The 25812-nt window shown below is 39.6% G+C and overlaps 1 protein-coding gene across 7 annotated transcripts in view; it reads left to right on the forward strand.

Moving 5' to 3' along the window:
* The window catches only part of LOC124777828 (transmembrane protein 94), a 495418-nt gene that overhangs the window by 142546 nt on the left and 327060 nt on the right, over positions 1-25812 (forward strand). For all 7 annotated transcript variants that reach the window (XM_047253357.1, XM_047253355.1, XM_047253356.1 and 4 more), the window contains one exon: positions 4072-4175. In XM_047253357.1, coding sequence (XP_047109313.1) covers positions 4072-4175 — 104 coding nt within the window. The remainder of the gene's footprint in view (positions 1-4071; positions 4176-25812) is intronic.

Consider the following 25812-nt stretch of genomic DNA (forward strand, 5'->3'; position numbering starts at 1 on the left):
GAATCTCTCACCCAGTGCAAAGTCCCAAGTGACTGGAAAAAAAGTGCAGATAACTCCCATATAGAAGAAACGGACTTGCATAATTACAGACCAATATTCTTAACTTTGGTTTGCTGCAGAATTCTTGAACACATTCTGAGGTCGAATGTAACAAATTTGTTTGTGGCAGGAAAGCTTCTGTTCACAAATCAACACAGGTTTAGAAAGCATCGCTCATGCAAAATTCAGCTTGCCATTTTCCCACACAATATGCTACAAATCAACAGGCAGATTCCTAGATTTGCAGATACATTAGTGGCTCAAAGACTTTTAAAGCAATAGAATCAGTATGTTGTCCTTGATGGCAAGTATACATGACCAGGGAAGTGTGTGATAGGAGTGCTCTTATTCTTTGTATGCATAAATGATCTGACAGACAAGGTGAGCAGCAATTTACAGATGTTTGCTGATTTCACTAAGGTGTAGGGAAGGTGTCATCATGGAGTCACTGTATTAGTGTACAAGATGACTTAGTCATGATTTCTAGTTGGTGTGATGACTGGCAGCTTGCTCTAAATATAGAGAAATGCAAGTTAATGCATATGAGTTTGAAAAACAATCCTATAATGTTTTAATACAGCATTAGCAGAGTGCTAAATGACATTATCACATCTATTAAATATCTAGGTGTAATGTTGCAAAGTGATATGAAATGGAATGACCACATCAGATTGATAGTAGGGAAGGTGAATACTCAGCTTCATTTTATTGAGTGACTTTCCAAAGATGTGATAAGATGTGAGAAATTGGAGCTGACATGGAGGCTTTTAGTCAGTTGTTTTTCCCTCACTCTATATGTGAGTGGAACAGGAAAGGAGATGATTAGTAGTGGAATGTGTCGCTCTCTGCCATGCACTGTATAGTAGCTTGCAGAGTAGGTATATGGGTGTAGATGTATCTCTGTGATGGCTGCATAAAAATCTCTCTATATCGAGATTACTAACCATCAAAAGTACTCCCCGTTTGATACTGTCACCCCTTTGACACTATAAAATCACTACCATGCAACCTAGCCATCCATGGATGCTGCGAAATTAAAGCCTTCACAAACAGGCATCACCACGCAAACCTGGTTTGCAAACAGATTTCCTATACCATATCCGCAAAAGTATCAACCCGGGGTGCAACAACTTAACCATACTTTTTGTCATGGCTTTAACTACTGTTCATTCCACTCCCAAAGGAACGTCCTACATGCAACACTTCCTCCTCCCATTCTCCCTTCCTAAAGTCATATTTCACAATTCATCCAATTTACAAAATACCCTTGTCCATCCTTGTGTATCCTTATGTTGCACCAACTTCCGGCCCCTTATAATGTGGGTCATACTTCTGTGGAAGGGCAAGGTACAAGACCTGCCTTAAGCATCCACCCAGCACATCCTATTCCAGCCCCATCATGGCATATTGTATCCTGTCAGAAGTACCACCACCTCCAAAAGCAGTCACATCATTTACCAGCTCTGCTGTAAATTTTGCACAGCCTGTGTATGAATATGACACCTATCACTGACCACCAGAATGAATGGGCACTGCCAAACTGTGGCCAAGAACAGAGTTGGCCACCCACTGTTTGAAAACACTGCCAATCGCATAATGTTCAACTTCATTGGCTGCTTAACACCACCTTGTCATCTGGGTTCCTCCAATATCAGCTTTTCTGAATTACATAAATAGGAATTGTCCTTACAACACATGTTTGGACCTGACATCACGGCCTAAATCTCTGATAGTCCCTGTCCCATATGGAGCTTCACCCCTGTTGTGCTCTGCACTTCACTCACTCTGCACTTACACCATCCTTACCATAGTCTCCCTCTTCTGATGTTCTCTCTCCCCATCAAAATATACTCCTCCACATCATTATGTGCCACACGTAACTTTCCCTCCTTGTAACAGAGTGAACTCAGCAGTGCCACATTGCTATGCTGTGTGATTGCTACCTCTCTCTCTCTATCTGCATGCCAAGCTTGACTCCATCCCACTGTCTTGTTCCCTGGTCACCTTTCTCCCTTTGTGTCTCCACCCAATACAAACTTTTATCCCAGTCAAACTGCAGTGCTGCTCCAATGTAATTGACTAGGACAATGTAGCCATGCAGATATACATATATGTTTGTTTATTCTCCTAGCTGTGCAGGGAGATTTGACTGAAAGCTTAGCATTGTTCTCAGTTTTGTTTTTGTACCAATCAGTTACTCAACACTTCTTGTATTTGTAGTAAGATACTTACATCAATGAAAAATCCATAACGACAACACACACACACACACACACACACACACACACACACTCACTGCAACCTGATTGGTTTGAGGACCAAACTTAAGTGGGGCAGTTAGTACTGAAATTCATGAGGCTTGAGGGGATGAGAGCATTTATGAAAGACTGTTCTGGTGTGCAATATTTAGTTGCATCCAGGCTCAAGGTTGGAGACTGCTAAGAGATTTTTTGAGTAGAAGAAAAAAGAGCAGGGGGTGTAGGATACAGATTAAAATGATACAAAAAAGAAGGAAAAAACATAAGAGAGAAATTTACAATGTATAAACTGGGAATTGTGAGACTGGTGTAGGGATAAGAAGGGGGAGTGAGAGCGAGAACGCACAGAGGTGGAAGATAGGGGCTAGTAGTGATGAACATGAAAAGCAGATGAACACTAAAGGTACTGTAGGGATGAAGTATCTCTTTCGCTAGATTTCACAGCTATGTAATTGAGGGAAACTGGTGTTAGAGCTGAGGATTCAGATAATATGAGTTATGAAGTAGCCATTCAATTTGACCACAGTATGTTAGGCAGCATGCTCCACTATAGGGTGGTCTAGTTTCCCTTGGCCTCAGTTTCATGGTGTCCATTTATCCATTGGATGAACTGTTCATAATCATGTCCACATAGAACACTGTGCAGTGCTTTCACAGGTGGCTCAGCCTTCGGTAGGATAGGATAGTGACAAGGATTAACTGATCTATAGATCTGATACTACAATGGAACAGGAGGGGGTGAGGGACAAAAAAGGATATTAGGTATGTGGAGTTGGTGGGAATATTCCACTTTCAGAGTGGTGACAAAGATAGCTGTTTCTATTGTGGATGTTACTGACTGATGGAGGAGATGCTACTTTGTGGCTGGTTGATACATGTGTGAGAAGTCTTAGTTAATCATAGAGATATGATATGGGGAGCTCTTTTTAGAAAAGGTCGGGAGGATATTTTCTGCTGATGAAGGTCTTTCCAAGATCTTTAATATTCTGCAAGAGGGACTACCTGTCACTCCATTTGTAGTGCCCATGGTTGACCAGGCTGTTGAGGGACATTTTGGTACAGAATTGGTGGCAGCAATAGAGCTTGTTCAGCTAGATTTTCTCAGTAATTATGAAATTTCAATTATTTTGTGTACATTAATTTTGTTATTGGTCGCCAGCCAGAGTGGCCGAGCGGTTCTAGGCGCTACAGTCTGGTACCGCGCTACCGCTACGGTCGTAGGTTCGAATCCTGCCTCAGGCATGGATGTGTGTGATGTACTTAGGTTAGTTAGGTTTAAGTAGTTCTAAGTTCTAGGGGACTGATGTCCACAGCAGTTAAGTCCCATAGTGCTCAGAACCATTGGTAACAATTGAATGGGTTTACTATGTAAAACATTTCTAGGAATGATGAGACAGACCCTTACTCATTCTGTGTATAAAATTGTTAGTTTCACTAATTTTTGAGTATATCGTTTGTATTTTTGGTTCCATCAAATCATGCTTAAGCACTCATTTCTCACTATTAGTAAGCTTTATTTTATTTATGTAATGGTGTGATCTAAAAGCAGCTTGAGATAAACTTTCACCACTCTAGCCCTCCTTATTTCGTACTGTCTCCTCATCTGTGTTACTTTCTGTCCATTAGTTTAGCAAAAACCTACAACACACACACACACACACACACACACACACACACACACACACACACACACACACACACACAAATTTCACGCCATGTGTTTTAAGAAAGCATCCAAAATTAATGTTCTTTTCTTCTATTGTGTGTTTTTCAGTCATGAGAGTGTAGCGACTGGACAAGGAGAACAGAAGCAACAAATTGTGAACCAGGATTCTACTGAAGAAGAAAAACTTTCAAAGTCTAGTCAGTTAAAACATGGTAAGCGAACCTCTGATATTCCTACCATGTTTTCCATTGTTACTTACTTTAGTGGCATACCACATGAATAGGTATGTGCAATGGAAATGTATTAATAATTTCTTGAATAATTGGAAAAAAATTGATTGGAAACAATAGTTGAAAGAAATTTGAAGGTAATTTATGAATCTGTGCACAATCCTTGGTGAACTTTAACTGATATCAATATCAATTGACCTTTAATATCAATACATTCAAGGTCAATAAAAATAATTTGCATTATGTACTGCTTCACATTAATTTCATTATATTTAGTCTTGACTGTGACGATGTCAATGCAGGAATGCTCCTCCATATACTGCATAAATTCTTCTTGTCTGCACCGAACCTCTTGATGCAGGATCTTGATGGTGAATGAAATGATGAACAGAAGGGAGTTGACGTCTTAACTGTCTGAATAAATGTTCCTTTTTATGATAACCTTTTGTAACGCTTTTAATGAAACATTAAAATACACATTTTTAACAATGCTGGTACGACAGATCCTAGCACACATCCATGCGCTACCACTTTCCGAAACGAAACAAAAAGGTGAAGATACATGAATTAATAAATCGAAGAGCGTATTTCTTACTTTGTTTCATACAGATATTAAACAGTGTATGAAAACATTATCCTTGCCACAAAACATCTCATTAATTTACCTTTGGCAGTGTTTATAAGTCATTCAGTTTACATATAGCTTGTATATAAGAAAAGTATAAAAAGAAACAAGATTCAATACAATTGCACCCGCCCCCCCTCCCCCTTGTGCCATCTCGAGCACACGATATTCTAGATGCGAGTGTGGGATGGTAAAATCCTACCTACTGCTTACTGCGCATCACATGTTTGTGTATGCAGGTTTAAAATCAGTCGCTGGGGAAGAACGGAGACGCGACGGTCAAACAGCACTGACAAGTACCCGTCGGGCAATCCATAAATGTGTTAGTGAGTGTGTATGGAAAAACCATGGAATCCATATGCAGCTTTGTGCTTATTGTGTCACTGACTATTGTTATGTGAAACAAGAACAGTTGAAAAAGTACTCATATAGACTCTTGACTCAGCCTTGTTAGAGGCAAGACGTTTTTTCAATCTCCTTTTCTGGAAGTCATGGTGTCCAAGCAGACTTTCTTTTGAATGTAAATCAATTTGTTTCTAACATATGACTATACGAGAGCCTTACTGAAGTTCCATATTATGTTGAAAGTGAGAATTTTTATTGTACTTGAAAGTCAAATACATCGTTGATTGACAAAACGTAAAGTTTGTATGGCTACTTATTTCACTAGTAGAAAGAGGCTTGAAAGTTCCTGTATCTAGTGTTATTCGATGGAGAAGAAGTCAAGAGAGTTTCCAGCAGCCAGCTATCCAGTAAAGAAGAGTGGCTGCAAACCCCAAGTAAGTCATCTCGTGAAGAAGTGGAATCTGGTTTGGGGAAATAAATCAGTATAACCCAGACCCACACTCACACTTTAAGTCATCAAAATGATAGAACGTGGCGACCTGTGTGAAAGGACCGAAAAAACAGGAATTTTCAATCAAAAACGAGAAAAGCTGCTGTTATGTGTTTCCATAGCAACCAAACATAATATGACAAGGGATTTACTCTGAGACATTGGAATATGTTCATGTATCTAATGGAGCAAAATTTGAATGAAAAATGGCGAAGACATGAAAAATTCACAACGATAAAACAGCAAAGAAGATTTCGATGTATTTGTCTAAGAAGAAATACGCATAGAACATTTCAACCAAGAAGATCCAGTGTGGGGAGTACACAGCTCTCTCACATGTTGCGGGGACGTAGACGTGGAAACCAACATACATCTGAAGCCGCCGGAACCAACTGATGTTCACTGGTGCTGGCATGCCTCCACATCCGTTCATCTACGCTACGAGAATTCTACGCCATGTGAGGGCAAAACAAAACTTCATTGCTTTAGTACGAAGTAGTACCAGATACTGTTGAATGAACTTTATTTGTGTAGTTATCATATTTAAAGTTAGTTTTAAATGCTTACAAGAGCTAAAGCATACAAAAGTATGGAAAATATACAACAGGTTGGACTATGGCCATGAAAATTAACAAAGAAGTGCCTCACTGGGCTGAGTTGGTAAATTTAATCAAAGTTCAAAGTGTGACTCTAAGTAAGGAACTAGGCTTAGTAAATTCTCAATTAAATACCCAAAGTGAAGCTTTAAATACTCAGAGGAAAACTCTAAATATTCAAACAACAAATTTAGGTTTGTTAAGTGCCAAGGTCGACTCTCAAAGCAAAGAATTTAGTAATCTGCGCGAAGGCATGAGTGCTTTGAAGACTGAGTTCGATGCTATAAGTACTAAAGTAGAGAATTTAAAAGTAGATCTAAAGAATGAGTTGACAAACTCTTTGACTACTCACATAAATCATATGTTTACCGACCTTAGTCAGAAACAGTGATACCTTTCAGGATTTGTCAAAAAGGTTAGAATTTAAGATTGAGAACAAATGTAATAGTGTAGAATCGGAACTTATTGAAAAGTTAGGATCCTTTGAAAAAGTGTACAGTATTAAGTATAATGATGTAAGGCATGGGTTGTATCTTTGCAGGAGAGTGTAGATAAGCAGAATGAGTTAATGCCAGTCATTCAGTTGCAAATTACAGGTGTCACTAGACGGATAGATAATGTAGAAAGAAATTTCAAAGAAAAATAACTAACTGTGATATTATAAATGTAATTAATTTGGAGGAACTGTTTGGGTGAATTATAGATCGAAAAATTACCGAGAGAATAACATGCATGAACGTATCGCCTATTCCTTCTTCCGAACTCACTGATGCCAGGAAGGGTATAGAAGACCTGTGGAGAGACTTTAAGCTTATTCAAGACAAAGTAGAAAAAAGGGTAACTTCACCTAATGTGGTATTAACCAGTGAAGTGGTGAATGATTTACAATGGGGAGCTAATTCAGGGTTATCTAGACAATTCCCAAAATTCAAGCCGGACGGAGATGTACATCTGACCCATTTCTTAAAAAGGTTTAACCAAGCATTACCAAAAAATTGGGAAGATTCTAAGAAGATCAGATTTGCTGTGGGGTACCTTCTAGGAGAAGCCCCAGATTGAGGTACAGTAAATATTGAGAATTTTTTCTCATGGGAGGACTTTCAAAAGAAACTTAAAAAGAAATACTGTTCTCAAGAAAAGTTTATCTCAGATCTCTGGGACCCAAAATATTACAATAATACTTGGGATACTATGAGGAAATATTTGAATTGGCATTTAACACGAGCAAAGTACTTAGATAAGCCAATGGAAGAAGAGGGATTGGTACATATTTTAATTAGGTGATTGCCCATCTATGTGAGGATTGTCTTTTGTTGATGCACTTGATGCAATAAATAAGGACTGCAATGAAACTTTACACCAAAGTGAAAGTTCGAACTATAAAAAGAATAGCGGGAATAATTTAAAAAGGCATGAGGCTAACTTAGCAAAAGTACACCAGTGCAATAAGAAAAGTTGTAACGGTAATTATCAAAAGAAGCACCTACAAGCTCCCGTCTCCTTGGAGATTATATAGGTTAATTAATGATTATTATGTTACATTCCTCTTGTTTTAGTTGACCGTGTAAATCGAGACTTCGTTCATTGTTAAATGCAATGGTGTGATACTAACTGATGGAGATGCATTAAGAACTGGTAAAATTTAATTTATTTCCTGTGTCACACTGCACAAACATAAACACACTCTTATTCAAACTGTGTGCCACTACTATTAAACATAGAGATAAATCCTTCACTACGCAACCGCCTTTGGCTCACGCAGCCTACACCTTCCCTAGCCTCTCAACAACTGCCCCTGCTTGTGACTCTCTGCACCACTGGGCACTGTCGCCCACCAAAGAACAACCACTTACAGATACTACACACCAGTACCCTCACACACCCACATTCAAATTTAGATCTGGTAACTTCTCAAGAATTTGTACCGAATAAACAAAAAGCACAAAATAGGAATGCAGTACCTCATTACGGTAACCAACCCATAATTAGTAGTAATGAGGAAAACGTTGTTTGACCTGGATCCCGGGCCAGGGCCCAGGTCGTGGAAATACATTAGGAGGTTGTATTCCATATAAGTATGTTAACTTTACACACAAGATACCCACAAAGGAATGGTTGTTGCTTGAAGAACCAAGCTTAGCTACTAATAACCCACAACCTATAATAGCAGGGACAATGGAAAATTCCGAGGTTAACATATTTATAGATTCAGAAAGTGAGGTATCACTCATCTCAAACGCATTTTTTAACTCAATACAGAATAAACAGCTCTTACCGTTATTGCCAGTGACTGGAGTATACATAATCGGGATAATGGGAACAAAAGGTAAACTTGTAAAATACGAAACTCAGGTGAACTGCAGTATTGGAAATATGTTATTTGTCAAACATTTTTGATAGTAGAGAATATTAATAGAGACATACTGTTTGATTTAGATTGGTTGTTAGAGTTTAAAGTCATCTTAAACTCTGATGAACATCTTCTTTGTTTTGGTAAAGGGGACATTAGATGCTGGACACCTTTTGTGACAAATAGTCATGTGGAGGAACAAGCAACGGAGTGCCAGTGTCTGCAATTAACAGCTACAGCACAATTATCACCAAAAATCAATAATGTTGATCAAGGAACACATCAAACTGATTTAAAAGACAAAGTTAATGAATCCCTAATATTAACGGATCAACAAAGATGAGATTAGTGTAAAATTTTAATGGAGTATGAAGTGGTATTTTCTGATTGTCCAGGTAATATCAGCGACTATATTTGTAAGTTCAAAATAAAAGATGACACTCCATTCTTTTGCAAACCATATCCAATACCAGTGAGTTTGAAGGAAGCAGTTCGGGATGAGATTAACAAAATGATTGATAATAATATTATAGAACAAAGTTTAAGCATAATGAATAATCCTCTGGTAGTGGTGAAGAAAGCTACAGGCGGAGTACGATTAGCCTTAGAAGCTCGTACATTGAATTGACATATAGAGATGGAGAGGAACCAGCCAATTAATATCAACAAATTGTTATCCAGATTTGAAAATGCAAGATTCTTTAGCATGATGGATTTGACCGCGGGATATTGGCAGATAAAATTACATCCAGAATCCAAAAAGTATACAGCCTTTTTGTTTGATGGAAAATCATATCATTTCAATGTATTGCCATTTGGACTTAATACCTCTGTGTCCATATTTATGTCCGTATTTATATGTGCGTTAGATGAAGCACTAGGGAGACACTTACTGAAGGATTTGATAATATATGTATATGATATCCTAATAATATCAGTTACTTGGGAGGAACATTGTCTGATTTTGTGCAAGACTCTGAAATAAAATTAAAGAGAAGGGTATTACGGTGAAGCTGCCAAAATCTTTTTTTTTTTGCTCACAAAGAACTTAAGTTCTTAGGGCATATTGTAGGGGTAGAGTAAATTAGACGAGACCCTGAATGCATAAAAGCTATCAAAGAATGTCCGCAACCCAGAAATGTAAGACAATTAAAAGGATTTAAAGGTGTGGCTGGATACTATCATTGGTACGTACGAGGGCAGGAGTTAATGACCCGAGAATTTTACATTTATTAAAAAAGGAAGTACCGTGGACTTGGGCATAAGGTGCAAATGATGCATTTGAAAACATTAAAAGAGCACTTGGTGAGGCACCCATGTTACATCCTCCAGTTATGGGCGAACCGTTCAAAATTTCGACAGATGCATCTGATTATGATATTGCTGCCGAACTTTTCCAAAGAGAATGTGATCCGAGTAATGTAGAACACAGAACCATAGCTTTTGCTAGCCGTAGCTAAATAAGTACGAACTAAATTACACAGCTACCGAAAAAGAACTATTGGCAATTGTGTGGAGTATTCAAAAGTTTCAAACACTAGTATGGGGATCAGAAATCTATATTTAAACCTTTCTAATGAGTAGTCAATTACTACACAGTAGGTTAATGCACTGGATGCTTTTACTACAGGCATCTGATATCAAGATACGATGCGTAAAACGTTCCAAAAACATAGTACCTGATGCATTATTGAGGCTACCCATAGGAATGGAAGACTTGGAATGTACCGAACGGCCTGATATTATTTTTGCTATTAATTTTATGTCAGCAGAATATCCAAACATCAGGGTAAAAGGGATGGTTCAAAGAATAACAGAGAATATCCATCATTATCCTTATTTAACTGAAATATTTTTTATGTATATCCAGAACTCGTTACCTCCTAATCAGTTGGAAAAATGGAAAATTGTAGATCATAACTTGTTTTGGAGAGACAGTGTAACATCACAGCATTGGCATTTATGTATTCTGAAGGTAATGGAAGACGAACTTGTATGGTATGTTCACACAGGGTATGGACACTTCGGAATCAAAAAATGCATATCTCATACGAATAAATTTTGTTATTTCAAGAAACTAGAGTATAAAATGGCATCTTTGATTAGAACTTATGAAACTTGCCAGAAAGTGAAAAAGAGTAATACGTGAAATACAGAATGTATCCTATTATCCCTAAATCATTACACGACATTACAGCAGCAGATTTCTTTGGAACAATTCCACAAGGAAAGGGAGGAGATCATATATTTTGGTTATCATAGAATGCTGGTCAAAATATGTTAAACTATATCCTATTAAGAGAGCAAATATGCAGACAGTTGTACACTGTTTACAACAATACTTTCCAGAAGTAGGTAAACCAAAACGGTTTCTTACAGATAACGGACTACAATTTGTGAGCAATGAATTTAGAGAATTCTTAGTGTGGGAAAGTATTCAACAAGTGTTAATATCCAATTATAACCCATCATCAAATCTGCTTGAATGGGTAATGAAGGAAATTGGGAAATTATGTCATACATACTGCCATGAAAAACATACTTCATGGGCAACAAAAATTAAGGACTTTGAACTTATCCTAAATGAATTACCCCATTAATCGACTGGGTTGACACCTTCAGATGTTATAGGCAAACCTTTTGTAGGAGTGTCTTTAATTAAGTATTTTAATTGGCCTGAACAACCTAGTGTCAATTATGAAGTAGATCAGGAAATAATTTCTAAAAATATGATTTAAAAGGCGCAACAAACAGTAAATAAGCATAGTGAAAAGGTTGTGGAACCTCATTACCAAGTCCATGACCTCGTTCTTATAAAACAGCATCTTCCCAGCTCAACTCTGAAGAAAGAGACTCATAAGTTTTTTCAGAAATATGAGGGACCATACTGGGTACAAACAGTGGTCCACCCTAAGATGTTATTTTTAGTAGATCACACAACTGGATTAGAAAATGGGAAATACAATGCAAAGGATAAAAATTGTATAACCCCCAGGGACGTTAACATTCTAAATTAACGGATGGAGTGACAACCATTGGATCCCGAGTTGTTTTCGGTGTTTCTTCCAAAATAGTTTTCCTGCACCAAATTCCTTTAAAATCTAAAACCATCCTATAATCTTATTGCTTAAAAGAAAAAAAAAGAATATGACCATAAAATAGAGAACAACTTAAGAGAATCACAAAACAAGTGATGTCTAGACGACATAAATTGAACGGAGTATTATGTTTGTGTAAAATATAATATGATGTGACTAATTTAACAATTGTTATACTGAAGTGTACAGCTTTTCTATTTTGTATAGAGTATTTTATACCTTTTTTGATATGTGATATAGATGGGAGGGTTTGTATAAATTTTGAAAGGTGTGGTTATTACTGCTAAAAGCTTGATTTACAAGAACAGATAAACAATAACTAACACAAAACACACATCACACCTTTCAAACAACCGGCACAAACAAGTGTGCCTGATTTTTCTTCATTTGCCGTTCCCATAGGGGTGCTAGGATTTCCTTCGGGGACCTCAAAGGGTGAAGATGGGACAAGTCTGATCTGTAGAAGACGATTTAACACCAAACCTCCTGCGGCATCTCACTCAAGTACCTGAGAGGTAGGGATCCTGAGAAAGGGGGGTGTAAGGGTTTCCTGTCTGTGGGGCTATCTTCTTTCTATTCTTTGATCCTAACAACCACATCTGTTTTTTCCTTTCTTACTTCTCATCTTGAGGACCTGTCTAACTTTTACCTCCTTCCGTATTCATAAACTTCTAACGCTGAAGTCCTTCCCTATTTCCGTGTTTACTAAAAACAAACATCTTATCTTTAGATAAGAAGGCCGAAGAATCAGACTACACGAACACACATCCACATATACACAAATATACACTTCTACACAAATATTAAATTATATAAGACAAAGCCTGTCACAATGTGAGAACCGCCAGGTGTTGTAGGAGAAGAGGTGTGTACATAGGGAATTATGTGCACATATATGGGGAGTTATGATGGTTCTACATCGAATATACATAAGAAGAGGTGCACATACATAATGAACCACTATAAAGTGGTAATGAGTAATGGATTAATAAGAGAGAGAAGCATGAGCAAAGAAAGAAAATGAAAGGAGGGGTAGAATTAGTCAGGTTAATTACTAAGCAACGTCAATACAATAAAAACTCTGATGAACTGAAGGATTGTGGGACGTAAGTAGTATATATAGACATAATATCTATTGAAAGCATAGAAGTTGATAAGTAGAGGAGGACTCTAGCGAATGAATGATATATTAAACAATGAATGCGAAGTTTAAAATAGATTTATAGATTTACCAGAAGATACTTAGTTATGGAATACATAGAAATGTATATTAGGGTAATGAACCGTGAGGCCTACACAGAAAGGATGAGGGAGGCGTACCCGGCATTTACTAAGTATAAAGGGCAGACGTACCTACGTAGAGATAGGACAATCTGTGACCTAAAAAATAGCGATGTTTTGTAAGGGGTGTACCTGCCAGAATGGAAAGAGGAAGTGCTCTTATAAGGTCAACCCACAAGCAAGGAATAGATGCTGATAGCAGAAGAAGTGGATAGTATTGTGACAAAAGTAATAGGAATTATTCTGGAAAGTGTAAATTTTATGAACGACTAGCATTATTATGTTTCGTGGAAGTAAATGAGTGTCAAAAGAACACTTTCACTTCGCCCAGAGTTCCTCCAAGCTATTAATAATGAAAATAGTACACACTACAAGAATAGAAAAAAGATTGCTCATGTGTCCTAAACACCTGAAGTTTATGATTGAAAAAATAAATAAATAAATAAATAAAAGAAAGAGTGTCCTCACAATTAATAAATATTAGTTAAGCTGACCAAAGCAACGAATAAATGCTCCTGTCTTAATAACAAAGTAAAATAAGAAAAGAATAGAGAAAAAATAAGCGAAAGATTGTTCAAGAAAGGACAGATAATTGTTACTCAAAGGAAAGATATGTATATAAATATATGTAAGAAATTTATACTGTTAAGATATGAAATGCTATTATGAGTGATATCATGTGAATAATGATTATGTGTAAAATATCGCGTGTTCGGTCTGAAAGGGGGGTGGGGGGGGTATGTAGCCATCTACCATCTCGAACACATGATATTCTAGATACGAGTGTGGGATGGTAAAATCCTACCTACTGCTTACTGCGCATCACATATGTGTGTGTGTGCAGGTTTAAAATCAGTCGCGGGGAAGAACGGAGACGCGACGCTCAAACAGCACCGACAAGTACCTGTCGGGCAATCCATAAATGTGTTAGTGAGTGTGTATGGAAGAACCATGGAATCCATATGCAGCTTTGTGCTTATTGTGTCACTGACTATTTTTATGTGAAACAATAACAGTTGAAAAAGTACTCATATAGACTCTTGACTCAGCCTTGTTAGAGGCAAGACGTTTTTCCGATCTCCTTTTCTGAAAGTCATGGTGTCGAAGCAGACTTTCTTTCAAATGTAAATCAATTTGTCTCTAACGTATGACTGTAAGAGAGACTTACTGAAGTTACATATTATGTTGAAAGTGAGAATTTTTATTGTACTTGAAAGTCAAATACATCGTTGATTGACAAAACATAAAGTTTGTATGGCTGCTTATTTCACTAGTAGGAGGCGGCTTGAAAGTTCCTGTACCTAGCATTATTCGATGGAGAATAAATCAAGAGGGTTTCCACAGCCGGCTATTCAGTAAAGAAGAATGGCTGCAAACCCCAAGTAACCCATCTCATAACGAAGTGAATGTGGTTTGGGGAAATAAATCAGTATTCGGAGTTACTTTGAATGGTTAACAATTTATTTGGGCATGTCAGCTTCTTTTAACACATACATATATAAGTTTTCTCTCCTAACAAAGTGCATGCTGTAACTGCATAGTCCCATTATTGTCAGGTCAGTCAGCATCTGCACAGTGTTTAGCTTGTGAAGTATGTGCGCACAGCCTTGCGTTTGTTATCATCACAGTTCGCACTCACATGTTCAGTACGAGCCTATAGTGTCTTTGTTGTGTGTTTACAGTGGCTTGATCCTTTGTGAAATCTTCGATGTGGTGACAACTAGTTTCCATATCAGGGGGCCAAAGAGTTTATTTCACATCGTTGCTCTCATGTATTCAGTAGATAGACCAGCTGTATAACTGACATACATCGACAAGATGAGTTCTGTGTTGCTTTTATGATGTTATCGTACACAGAGAATTCATGTTGCACGAGGTATTGCCATTTTTAATTTACCATGTGCACACCCACGTACGGTCATAACATGCTTACATGTAACACTTTGCGCTTTATTTTTGAGCGTCTTTCATACAGTTGCATTGCATAAAGTTTCTGTAGTGTCCTTTCCACATACTCCACACATAACATAATTAAATACAAATACAATTACAAAGAGATGGAGGGGCTGGTAAGTACTTACCTCAGCTCAGTACAGCCGATAGATACACATAAAACAGAACTGAAAATTTACGTTCCTAGCTTTCGGAACAAATGTTCCTTCATCGTGGAGGAGAGAGGGGAAAGAAAGGGAAGAAGGGAAAGGAGATTCAGTTACTCACAACCCAGGTTATGAAGCAACAGGGAAAGGAAAATAGGGAGGGTAGCAAGGATGGAGGCATGGTTGTCAGAGGGAAGCCAAAGATATTCTACTGTAAGTACTGTGCAGGGCTTCAAACCAAAGAGGATGCATACAGAAGTAAAGAGGTATATAGTATAAAGATAAACACAACTATGTAGGATGAAAACATGTGTGAATGGCTAAAGAGGAAAGGGAAAGAGGAGAAGACTGAAGAGTGAATGGGAGTGAGGTTGTTTAACGTAGGTTCAGTCCAGGGGGATGGCGGGATGAAAGGAGTGTTGGAGTGCAATTTCCCATCTCCGCAGTTCAGAGGGACTGGTGGTGGGTGGGAGAAGCCAAATGGCACATACGGTGTAGCAGGTTCCTAGGTCACTAGAATTATGCTGGAGGGCATGCTCAGCTACTGGGTATTGGGCATCTCCTAGGCGGACAGTTCGTCTGTGTCCGTTCATGCGCTCAGCCAGTTTAGTTGTTGTCATGCCGATGTAAAAGGCTGTGCAGTGCAGGCATGTCAGTTGATAAATGACATGTGTAGTTTCACACGTAGCCCTGCCTTGAATTGTGTATGTTTTACCAGTAGCGGGGCTGGAGTAGGTGGTTGTGGGGAGATGCATGGGGCAGGTTTTACAGCGGGGTCGGTTACAGGGGTAGGAACCACTGGGTAGAGAAGGTAGTCTGGGAATATTGTGGGGTTTAACAACGATGTTACGGAGGTTAGGGGGGCGACGAAAGGCAACTCTGGGTGGTGTGGGGAGAATTTTGTCAAGGGATGATCTCATTTCAGGGGTTGACTTGAGAAAGTCATATCCCTGGCGGAGTAATTTGTTGATGTTTTCGAGGCCAGGATAATATTGGGTGACAAGGGGGATGCTTCTGTGTGGTCTGGGGGTAGGAACATTGTTGTTGGACGGGGAGGAATGTATTGCTCGGGAAATCTGTTTGTGGACAAGGTCTGCAGGATAGTTGTGGGAGAGGAAAGCACTGGTCAGGTTATTGGTGTAATTGCTGAGGGATTCGTCACTGGAGCAGATACGTTTGCCATGAATGCCTAGGCTGTAGGGAAGGGAGCGTTTGATGTGGAAAGGATGGCAGCTATCAAAGTGAAGGTACTGTTGTTTGTTTGTGGGTTTGATATGGACAGTGGTGTGGATGTGAGCTTCAACAAGATGAAGGTCAACATCCAGGAAGGTGGCTTGGGTTTTGGAGAAGGACCAGGTGAAATTCAGATTCGAAAAGGAGTTGAGGTTATGGAGGAAATTAAGGAGTGTTTCTTCACCATGAGTCCAGACCACAAAGATGTCATCTATGAACATATACCAGGCCAGGGGAAGCAGCTGTTGGGTCTTCAGGAAAGCCTCCTCCATGCGGCCCATGAAGAGGTTGGCATAGGATGGAGCCATCCTGGTTCCCATGGCCGTTCCCCTGATTTGTTTGTAGGTCTGGCCTTCAAAAGTGAAGTAATTATGGGTGAGGATGAAGTTGGTAAGTGTGATAAGGAACGAGGTTTTTGGAAGATCTTCGGGTGGGCGTTGGGAGAGGTAGTGCTCAAGGGCAGAGAGACCATGGGTATGTGGGATGTTTGTGTAAAGGGATGTAGCATCTATGGTGACAAGAAAGGTTTCAGGTGGGAGAGGAGTGGGAATGGATTTGAGGCGTTCTAGGAAGTGGTTTGTGTCTTTGATGTAGGATGGGAGTCTGCGGGTGATAGGTTGTAGGTGCTGGTCTACCAGAGCTGAGACACGTTCGGTTGGGGCTTTGAAGCCTGCTACAATGGGACGGCCAGGATGGTTCTCTTTGTGGATTCTGGGTAATAAGTAGAAGGTAGGGGTACGGATGCTGTTGTGAGGCCTTGTGAGGGACCTTGGATTTTTAGGATTTTTTGCAGCTCAGTCTGGATGGAGGGAATGGGGTCCTGGGTAACAGCTTTGTAGGTTGAGGTGTCAGAGAGTTGACGCAGTCCGTCTGCCACATACTCCACACGGTCAAGTACGACAGTTGTGGAGCCTTTATCCGCCGGGAGGATGACAATAGAGCGGTCTATTTTCAGCTCCTTAATGGCACGGGATTCAGCTGGGGTGATGTTGGGGGTTGTCGGGATGTTCAATGCCACACACCATCTGAAAAAACTATCCACAGTGCTAGTGCAACACCTAAGAAGTGGGGTCCCTCTCCCTATCCCTCACAAACACCAACTACAACAGAACCTTCAACAAACCCCCCTCATAGCCAATAAACCTAGCCTAGCCACCCTACTCAATCTCCCCATCCTAGCACATACCCCACACAGACCAAATCTCAACTATAACTACAGTCAAATGCCACATATCACCAGTCCCAATTCAGTCCTAAACCTCTCATCCAGATCCCTCTCTCCTCCAGAGACATCTGTTCTATCAAAAGGCTTAACCTTTAGCCCCACACCTAAATTCAACCACACTGCCCTGGTTAAATATCTCCTCTCATTCACTCGGAACCTCAACTGGAAATATCACTTCACTACCCAAACACAGCCCCCAAATACTAGACCCAGTGTTGAACCCTGTCTAGAACAGTTCCGACTGCCTTCTCAAAGGGATCCTCCTCCCCTCCCCCAAAACCATCCCTTGCAGACATTTCAGGAATTCCTCACATCCAGTGTTGCCTCCCAGTCCTTCTTGAAGAACATCCCGACAACCCCCAACATCACCCCAGCTGAATCCCGTGCCATTAAGGAGCTGAAAATAGACCGCTCTATTGTCATCCTCCCGGCGGATAAAGGCTCCACAACTGTTGTACTTGACCGTGTGGAGTATGTGGCAGAAGGACTGCGTCAACTCTCTGACACCTCAACCTACAAAGCTGTTACCCAGGACCCCATTCCCTCCATCCAGACTGAGCTGCAAAAAATCCTAAAAATCCAAGGTCCCTCACAAGGCCTCACAACAGCATCCGTACCCCTACCTTCTACTTATTACCCAAAATCCACAAAGAGAACCATCCTGGCCGTCCCATTGTAGCAGGCTTCAAAGCCCCAACCGAACGTGTCTCAGCTCTGGTAGACCAGCACCTACAACCTATCACCCGCAGACTCCCATCCTACATCAAAGACACAAACCACTTCCTAGAACGCCTCAAATCCATTCCCACTCCTCTCCCACCTGAAACCTTTCTTGTCACCATAGATGCTACATCCCTTTACACAAACATCCCACATACCCATGGTCTCTCTGCCCTTGAGCACTACCTCTCCCAACGCCCACCCGAAGATCTTCCAAAAACCTCGTTCCTTATCACACTTACCAACTTCATCCTCACCCATAATTACTTCACTTTTGAAGGCCAGACCTACAAACAAATCAGGGGAACGGCCATGGGAACCAGGATGGCTTCGTCCTATGCCAACCTCTTCATGGGCCGCATGGAGGAGGCTTTCCTGAAGACCCAACAGCTGCTTCCCCTGGCCTGGTATATGTTCATAGATGACATCTTTGTGGTCTGGACTCATGGTGAAGAAACACTCCTTAATTTCCTCCATAACCTCAACTCCTTTTCGAATCTGAATTTCACCTGGTCCTTCTCCAAAACCCAAGCCACCTTCCTGGATGTTGACCTTCATCTTGTTGAAGCTCACATCCACACCTCTGTCCATATCAAACCCACAAACAAACAACAGTACCTTCACTTTGATAGCTGCCATCCTTTCCACATCAAACGCTCCCTTCGCTACAGCCTAGGTATTCGTGGCAAACGTATCTGCTCCAGTGACGAATCCCTCAACAATTACACCAATAACCTGACCAGTGCTTTCCTCTCCCACAACTATCCTGCAGACCTTGTCCACAAACAGATTTCCCGAGCAATACATTCCTTCCCGTCCAACAACAATGTTCCTACCCCCAGACCACACAGAAGCATCCCCCTTGTCACCCAATATTATCCTGGCCTCGAAAACATCAACAAATTACTCCGCCAGGGATATGACTTTCTCAAGTCAACCCCTTGACAAAATTCTCCCCACACCACCCAGAGTTGCCTTTCGTCGCCCCCCTAACCTCCGTAACATCGTTGTTAAACCCCACAATATTCCCAGACTACCTTCTCTACCCAGCAGTTCCTACCCCTGTAACCGACCCCGCTGTAAAACCTGCCCCATGCATCTCCCCACAACCGCCTACTCCAGCCCCGCTACTGGTAAAACAGACACAATTCAAGGCAGGGCTACGTGTGAAACTACACATGTCATTTATCAACTGACATGCCTGCACTGCACAGCCTTTTACATCGGCATGACAACAACTAAACTGGCTGAGCGCATGAACGGACACAGACGAACTGTCCGCCTAGGAGATGCCCAATACCCAGTAGCTGAGCATGCCCTCCAGCATAATTCTAGCGACCTAGGAACCTGCTACACCGTATGTGCCATTTGGCTTCTCCCACCCAACACCAGTCCCTCTGAACTGCGGAGATGGGAACTTGCACTCCAACACATCCTTTCATCCCGCCATCCCCCTGGACTGAACCTACGTTAAACAACCTCACTCCCATTCACTCTTCAGTCTTCTCCTCTTTCCCTTTCCTCTTTAGCCATTCACGCATGTTTTCATCCTACATAGTTGTGTTTATCTTTATACTATATACCCCTTTACTTCTGTATGCATCCTCTTTGGTTTGAAGCCCTGCACAGTACTTACAGTAGAATATCTTTGGCTTCCCTCTGACAACCATGCCTCCATCCTTGCTACCCTCCCTATTTTCCTTTCCCTGTTGCTTCATAACCTGGGTTGTGAGTAACTGAATCTCCTTTCCCTTCTTCCCTTTCTTTCCCCTCTCTCCTCCACGATGAAGGAACATTTGTTCCGAAAGCTAGGAACGTAAATTTTCAGTTCTGTTTTATGTGTATCTATCGGCTGTACTGAGCTGAGGTAAGTACTGGCCAGCCCCTCTATCTCTTTGTTAGTATTTGTTTCACATCTTTATATGAGATTTTCCATTGATCATTTAAATACAATTACAAAATACACTTATCTTATTCATTTGCTGACTTGCCATTATTGTCACTCATATACATTTTCGTTACGTTATTTGATTCCAATTATTTGAGTACACATTTTACTCTCGTTTGGTTATAAATGCTTCATATAACATTCATACAATAATAGATACTGCTTGCATTTATAGCATAAATTGACAAACATTTCATTTCAATTTACAATGATTTCTTGTTGGAACATATTTATCGATTCAGGAAGAATCAAAGAAATAAACAATAGTACTACAATAGATACTAAACACCACTCTGATAACTATGCGTGGCCTCGCCTCTCTCGCATTCTCTAGGAAGGATCTACACACTACAGGGTTGTGGAAATTCCACAGAAAGGCATATATGTGCACTGTTACATCTAGTTAATAGACTTAACTGTGATCCCAAGAACAAGATAGTTTGTTGTTTATAAGCACAACTCAAATCTGACAATACCAATTGTATTCAATATTTATTCAGTGTTTAAAAGTGCATCTCAATAGTTACTTGCTTTGTTCATTGTATAAAGGATAACCATTTCATATGCTGAGGATTACAGAGTTGTATCATAAATACAATATTTTACATATAATGAGCTTAAAACTCTGTTTACATAAGTAACAAACGTGCATAAAAATTTCAGTGTAGTTCAGGAGTTTGATGCTGTGACGGGTAGTCAATGCTCATAGTAGTTAGGTTTTGTACCCTTGATTATTTGATAGCACTCAACCTTAGTTCAGCATCCTGATATGTGACATACTGCAACTGTTTTCTTCTTCACATACTTTCGCACTATCACATTCATACATATCATAAACTTAAAAAAATTTTTACTTGAGTTGTGGTCCTTTCTTATATTTATATGGTACCTAACACTCTACAAGTATTTATTTTTCTTCACTTTAGGATGTGTCGCTGCATCGTTCCCTGGAAGAAAAAAAATTAATACTAATGTAAAACTAAATCTTCACCCATCTTTGAATGAAGCTGACACAGTGCTTCTTAGTGTAACATCTATGACTCGCTACACACTCTGTTATTGACAAAATTATTTAATTGTATGAATATAATACAGGGAAACATTCCACATGGGAAAAATACATCTAAAAACAAAGATGATGCAACTCACCAAACGAAAGTGCCGGCACACGCTCTTTCTTGATGAAGCGGCCTTAGGCTGCGAAGGCTCGAATTTTGTGTGTATGTTTGTGTTTGTTTGTGTGTCTGTCGGCGTGCCGGCGCTTTCGTTTGGTGAGTCGCATCATCTTTGTTTTTATATGTAAATTATTTAATTGGATAGATAAAAAATCTACTCACCAAGTGGTGGCGGAACACACATATGAAAGACGATTATAATTGCCAAGCTTTTGAAGTCAGTGGCTCCTTCTTCAGGCAGAATGGTTGAAGGGCAAGGAAAGGGGGAGGGGGTGAAGGAAAAGGTCTGGAGAGGTCTAGGAAAAGGGTTAGATTTCGGGAAAGTCGCTCAGAATCATGGGTCAGGGGAGACTTACTGTACGGGATGAGAAGGAAACCAACAAGCCAACAATCAATCTTTCCTTCCTTTTCCTAGACCTATCTAGTCCTTTTCCTTTATTCCTCTTCCTTCCCCTTCAACCCTTCTGCCTTAAGAAGGAGCCACTGGCTCTGAAAGCTTCCCAATTATGACCATTTTTTATGTATGTTCTGCCACCGCTTGGTGAGTAGATTTTTTATCTATCCAATTAGATAATTTTGCTACACACTCTACACATTTTCCTGCATCTTCACATTCTCTTTTCATACAACTTGAGTCCCTCTTAACCTCCAAAAGCCCAGCCCATATCAGTGATGTTTCATTGAATGTTTCACACATTGACACTTGTTGATGGCCGAGCATTGAACTGTGCAGCATTTGTGGAAGGGTTGCACTTCCGTCACATTGAAAGATTCTCTTCAGTCATTGTTCGTCCCATTCTTGTGAGATCTTATTCTGCCCGCAGCAATGTTGGAAATTTGATGTTTTACTGGATACCTGATATTCACGGTACATTCGTGAAATGGTCGTACGGGAAAATCCCCACTTCATCACTACCTTGGAAAGCTGTGTCCCATCGCTTGTGCACCAACTATAATACCACGGTCAAACTCACGTAAATCTTGATAACTTGCCTTTGTAGCAGCGGTAACCAACCTGACAACTGCGCCAGACACTTGTTGTCTTATGTAGGCATTGCTAAACAGAGCGCCAGATTCTGCCTGTTTACATACCTCTGTATTTGAATATGCATGCCTACACCAGTTTCCATGAAATTGAGGGTAGCAAAGCAAAAGCAGAAATGCTTAGTCTCATTTTCTAATGTAATTTTGCAAAGGAAAAACTCAGTTTAATTCGTGTACCACTGAAAATGTGAGTGACATAGATATTATCATCAGTGGTACTGAGAAACAGCTGAAATCGTTAAAAGTTAATAGAGCTCCAGAGCCCAGCGGAATGCCTAATAAATTCTATACTGAATTTGTGGCCAAGTTAGCACCTCTTTTAACTATAATCTAGTGTGGATACCTCAAACAAAATACCATGCCCAGGAGTTAGAAGAAAGCACAGGTCACACTTGTCTACAAGAGGGGTCCTGAGCTCAAGTGGAATGAGGTATGTCGAACAACCTCCATCCAAACTAGTGTAGATTCCGAAAACATAGATGATGTGAAGCTAAGTCGCACTTTTCTCACATAACATATTAAAAACCAGGGATCAAGACAGTCAGGCAGGTAGATACAGTATTCCAGATTTCCAAAAGGCAGTTGACTCAGTACCACATCTACACTTATTATCAAAGTACAGTTGTATTGGTTATCAAGTGAAATTTGTGACTGGATTGAAGACTTTCTGGATGTGAGGACACAGTTAGTTTATCTTGGATGGAGACTCAACAACAGATGTTTTCCAGGGAAATGTGTTGGTACCCTTGCTTGTCGTGTTGTATGGTAATGACCTTGCAGACAATATTAGTAGTAACCTCAGACATTTTGCAGACAATACAATCACCTCCAAGGAAGTGTTGTCTAAAAGAAGCTGTGCAAATATTCAGTCAGGTCTTAATAAGCTTTCAAATTGGTGCATAGATTGGCACCATACTTTAGTTGTTCAAAAATATAAAATTCTGCACATCACAGAATGAAAAAAATGTAGTATCCTGTGACGATAATATCAGTGATCAACAACTTGGAGCTGGAATCGGTTAACTCCGAAAAATACGTGGATGTAACAATTAGTAGGGATTTGAAATGTAACAGTGATGTAGTTCCAGTCGTAGGTAAAGAAGGTGCTAGATGCAGTTCATCGGTAGAATACTAGGGATATGCTATCAGCCTAGAAAGGAGACCGCATACAAAACACTCATACAACCCTTCCTGGAATATTGCTCAAGAGTGTGAGATCTATACCAAATAAGACATACAGAGGATGTTGAACAGAACCAGAGAAGTGCAGCCTTAATGGTCACAGGTTTGTTCAGCCAATGGGAGAATGTCATGAAGCTGTTGAAAGATCTGAACTGACAGACATGTAAAGACAGAAGCAAACTATCCGATGAAAATGTGCTTAGAAAGTTTCTAGAACCAAATTTAAATGATCAATTCAGCCCCCTTCGTATTGCTCCCATAGGATTTGCAAACAGTAAATTACATTAATTACAACACACACAGAGACATTTAAGTGATTATTCCTTCTGCGATCCACATATGGAAGGGAATGAAGCTGTAATAATTGGCACAGTTGTATGTACTCTCTCCCAGTGTTCTTCACAGTGATTTGCAGTGTATAGATATAATTGCACTTATAGTTGAATTTGTGCTTATAAAGCAAGTGCGAGGGTTGTGGAAAACTTGATGCGAAAAATGGTTATTTGTAACTGATATTCTTCTTCTCAGGCCTGATCCTGGTCTCCTTGCATAGCGTCCAGTTTTCCTGTACCTTTTGACAGTTCTGGAAATCTTGGAGAGTGTAGTTTCAAAATTTCTGCAACACAACACATGCTGCAACCTTCATCCACCAAATCAGTGCCTTTTGCAGCTTCTTCAGTGGTTAACAGCATGTTTACTCTTTGTAGCTGATTATGGGTAATCACAAAGTGATCGTATAAACATACGTGACTAAAATAAGTGCTACAAGTGCAGGAGAACATTTTTGTCTCACATCTAGTGATGTGTGTTTCTGGTTGAGTGGGGGAGGGGGGGGGGAGGGGAGGGGGGGAGAGAGAGAGAGAGAAAAAAAAAGATCAAGGCTAGTGCAATAAATAATTACCGCTTCACTATTTTCATACATAATTTATTATGTATTGTGTTTTTCATGCCATTCAGTGTATGTTACATTTTTTGATCATTATTGGTGACCTGCATATCTAACTCTGTGTATCATTGGCACTTTATTAGCTCCATGCACAGATCACATAAAAGTACAAATTCCAAGACAAATGAATCGAGTAAGTTTGTATAAAAAAACAATAAAGCTCATTATGAAAGAATTCACTTCAAATCTTCTATGTACCAGAATGCAGGTGATTTTTCAATGCAAAAAAAATATTTTTAACATTTTCTGCAATTTAGTAAAGAAGACTGTTCAAACTTCATGCTCTTTCTAGTGAACAATTTCAAAAGTGCAGCAATCTTCACTTCATCAAAACTAATAGAGCTATCAGTTTTTTCTATTTTATTTTACTCCAGAACATTTGTTAGTAAACATTATGGTGTATAGATAAAATAAATTTATTCAATGTTGTTGAGATTGCAATTTAATGATTATATCTGTGACTTTCGTTAAAGAACTTCAGAGATTTAAAACCATGCTTGTTGCTGTTTTTTATGGCTCAGTTGTTTCAGTTATTATTGTTATTATTATTATTATTATTATTATTATTATTATTATTATTATCATCATCATCAGTTGAATGGAATGGACAGTGTCTTGAAAGGAGGGTATAAGATGAACATCAACAAAAGCAAAACAAGGTTAATGGAATGTAGTCGAATTAAGTTGGGTGATGCTGAGGGAATTAGAATAGGAAATGAGAGACTTAAAGTAGTAAAGGAGTTTTGCTATTTGGGGAGCAAAATAACTGATGATGGTCGAAGTAGAGAGGATATAAAATGTAGACTGGCAATGGCAAGGAAAGCATTTCTGAAGAAGAGAAATTTGTTAACATTGAGTATACCGTATCTACTCGAATCTAAGCCGCACTCGAATCTAAGCCACACCTGAAAAATGAGACTCGAAAAGAAGGAAAAAAAAATTTCCCGAATCTAAGCCGCACCTGAAATTTGAGACTCGAAATTCAATGGGAGAGAAAAGTTTTAGGCCGCACCTCCAAATCGAAATAAAGTTGGTTCATTTTAATATGAGACACAATTTAGGTTGAATGAATGACAATACAGCTACAGTAGTTTGGTTCGAGTCGTAAGCTTTGCAGTTAAGCTTTACCATGTAGCCATTGCTATGTGTCAGGCGCTCCAGCGGTATTTATACGGGTACCCTTCCTTTTTCTCGTGCTTCGTCTGGTTTGAATTGATTGCTTATTTTTCTTTGATCTCATAAGCGCCGTTCTCTTTGTTATA

This window comes from Schistocerca piceifrons, chromosome 2 (assembly GCF_021461385.2).
Source record: "Schistocerca piceifrons isolate TAMUIC-IGC-003096 chromosome 2, iqSchPice1.1, whole genome shotgun sequence".
NCBI lineage: Eukaryota > Metazoa > Arthropoda > Insecta > Orthoptera > Acrididae > Schistocerca > Schistocerca piceifrons.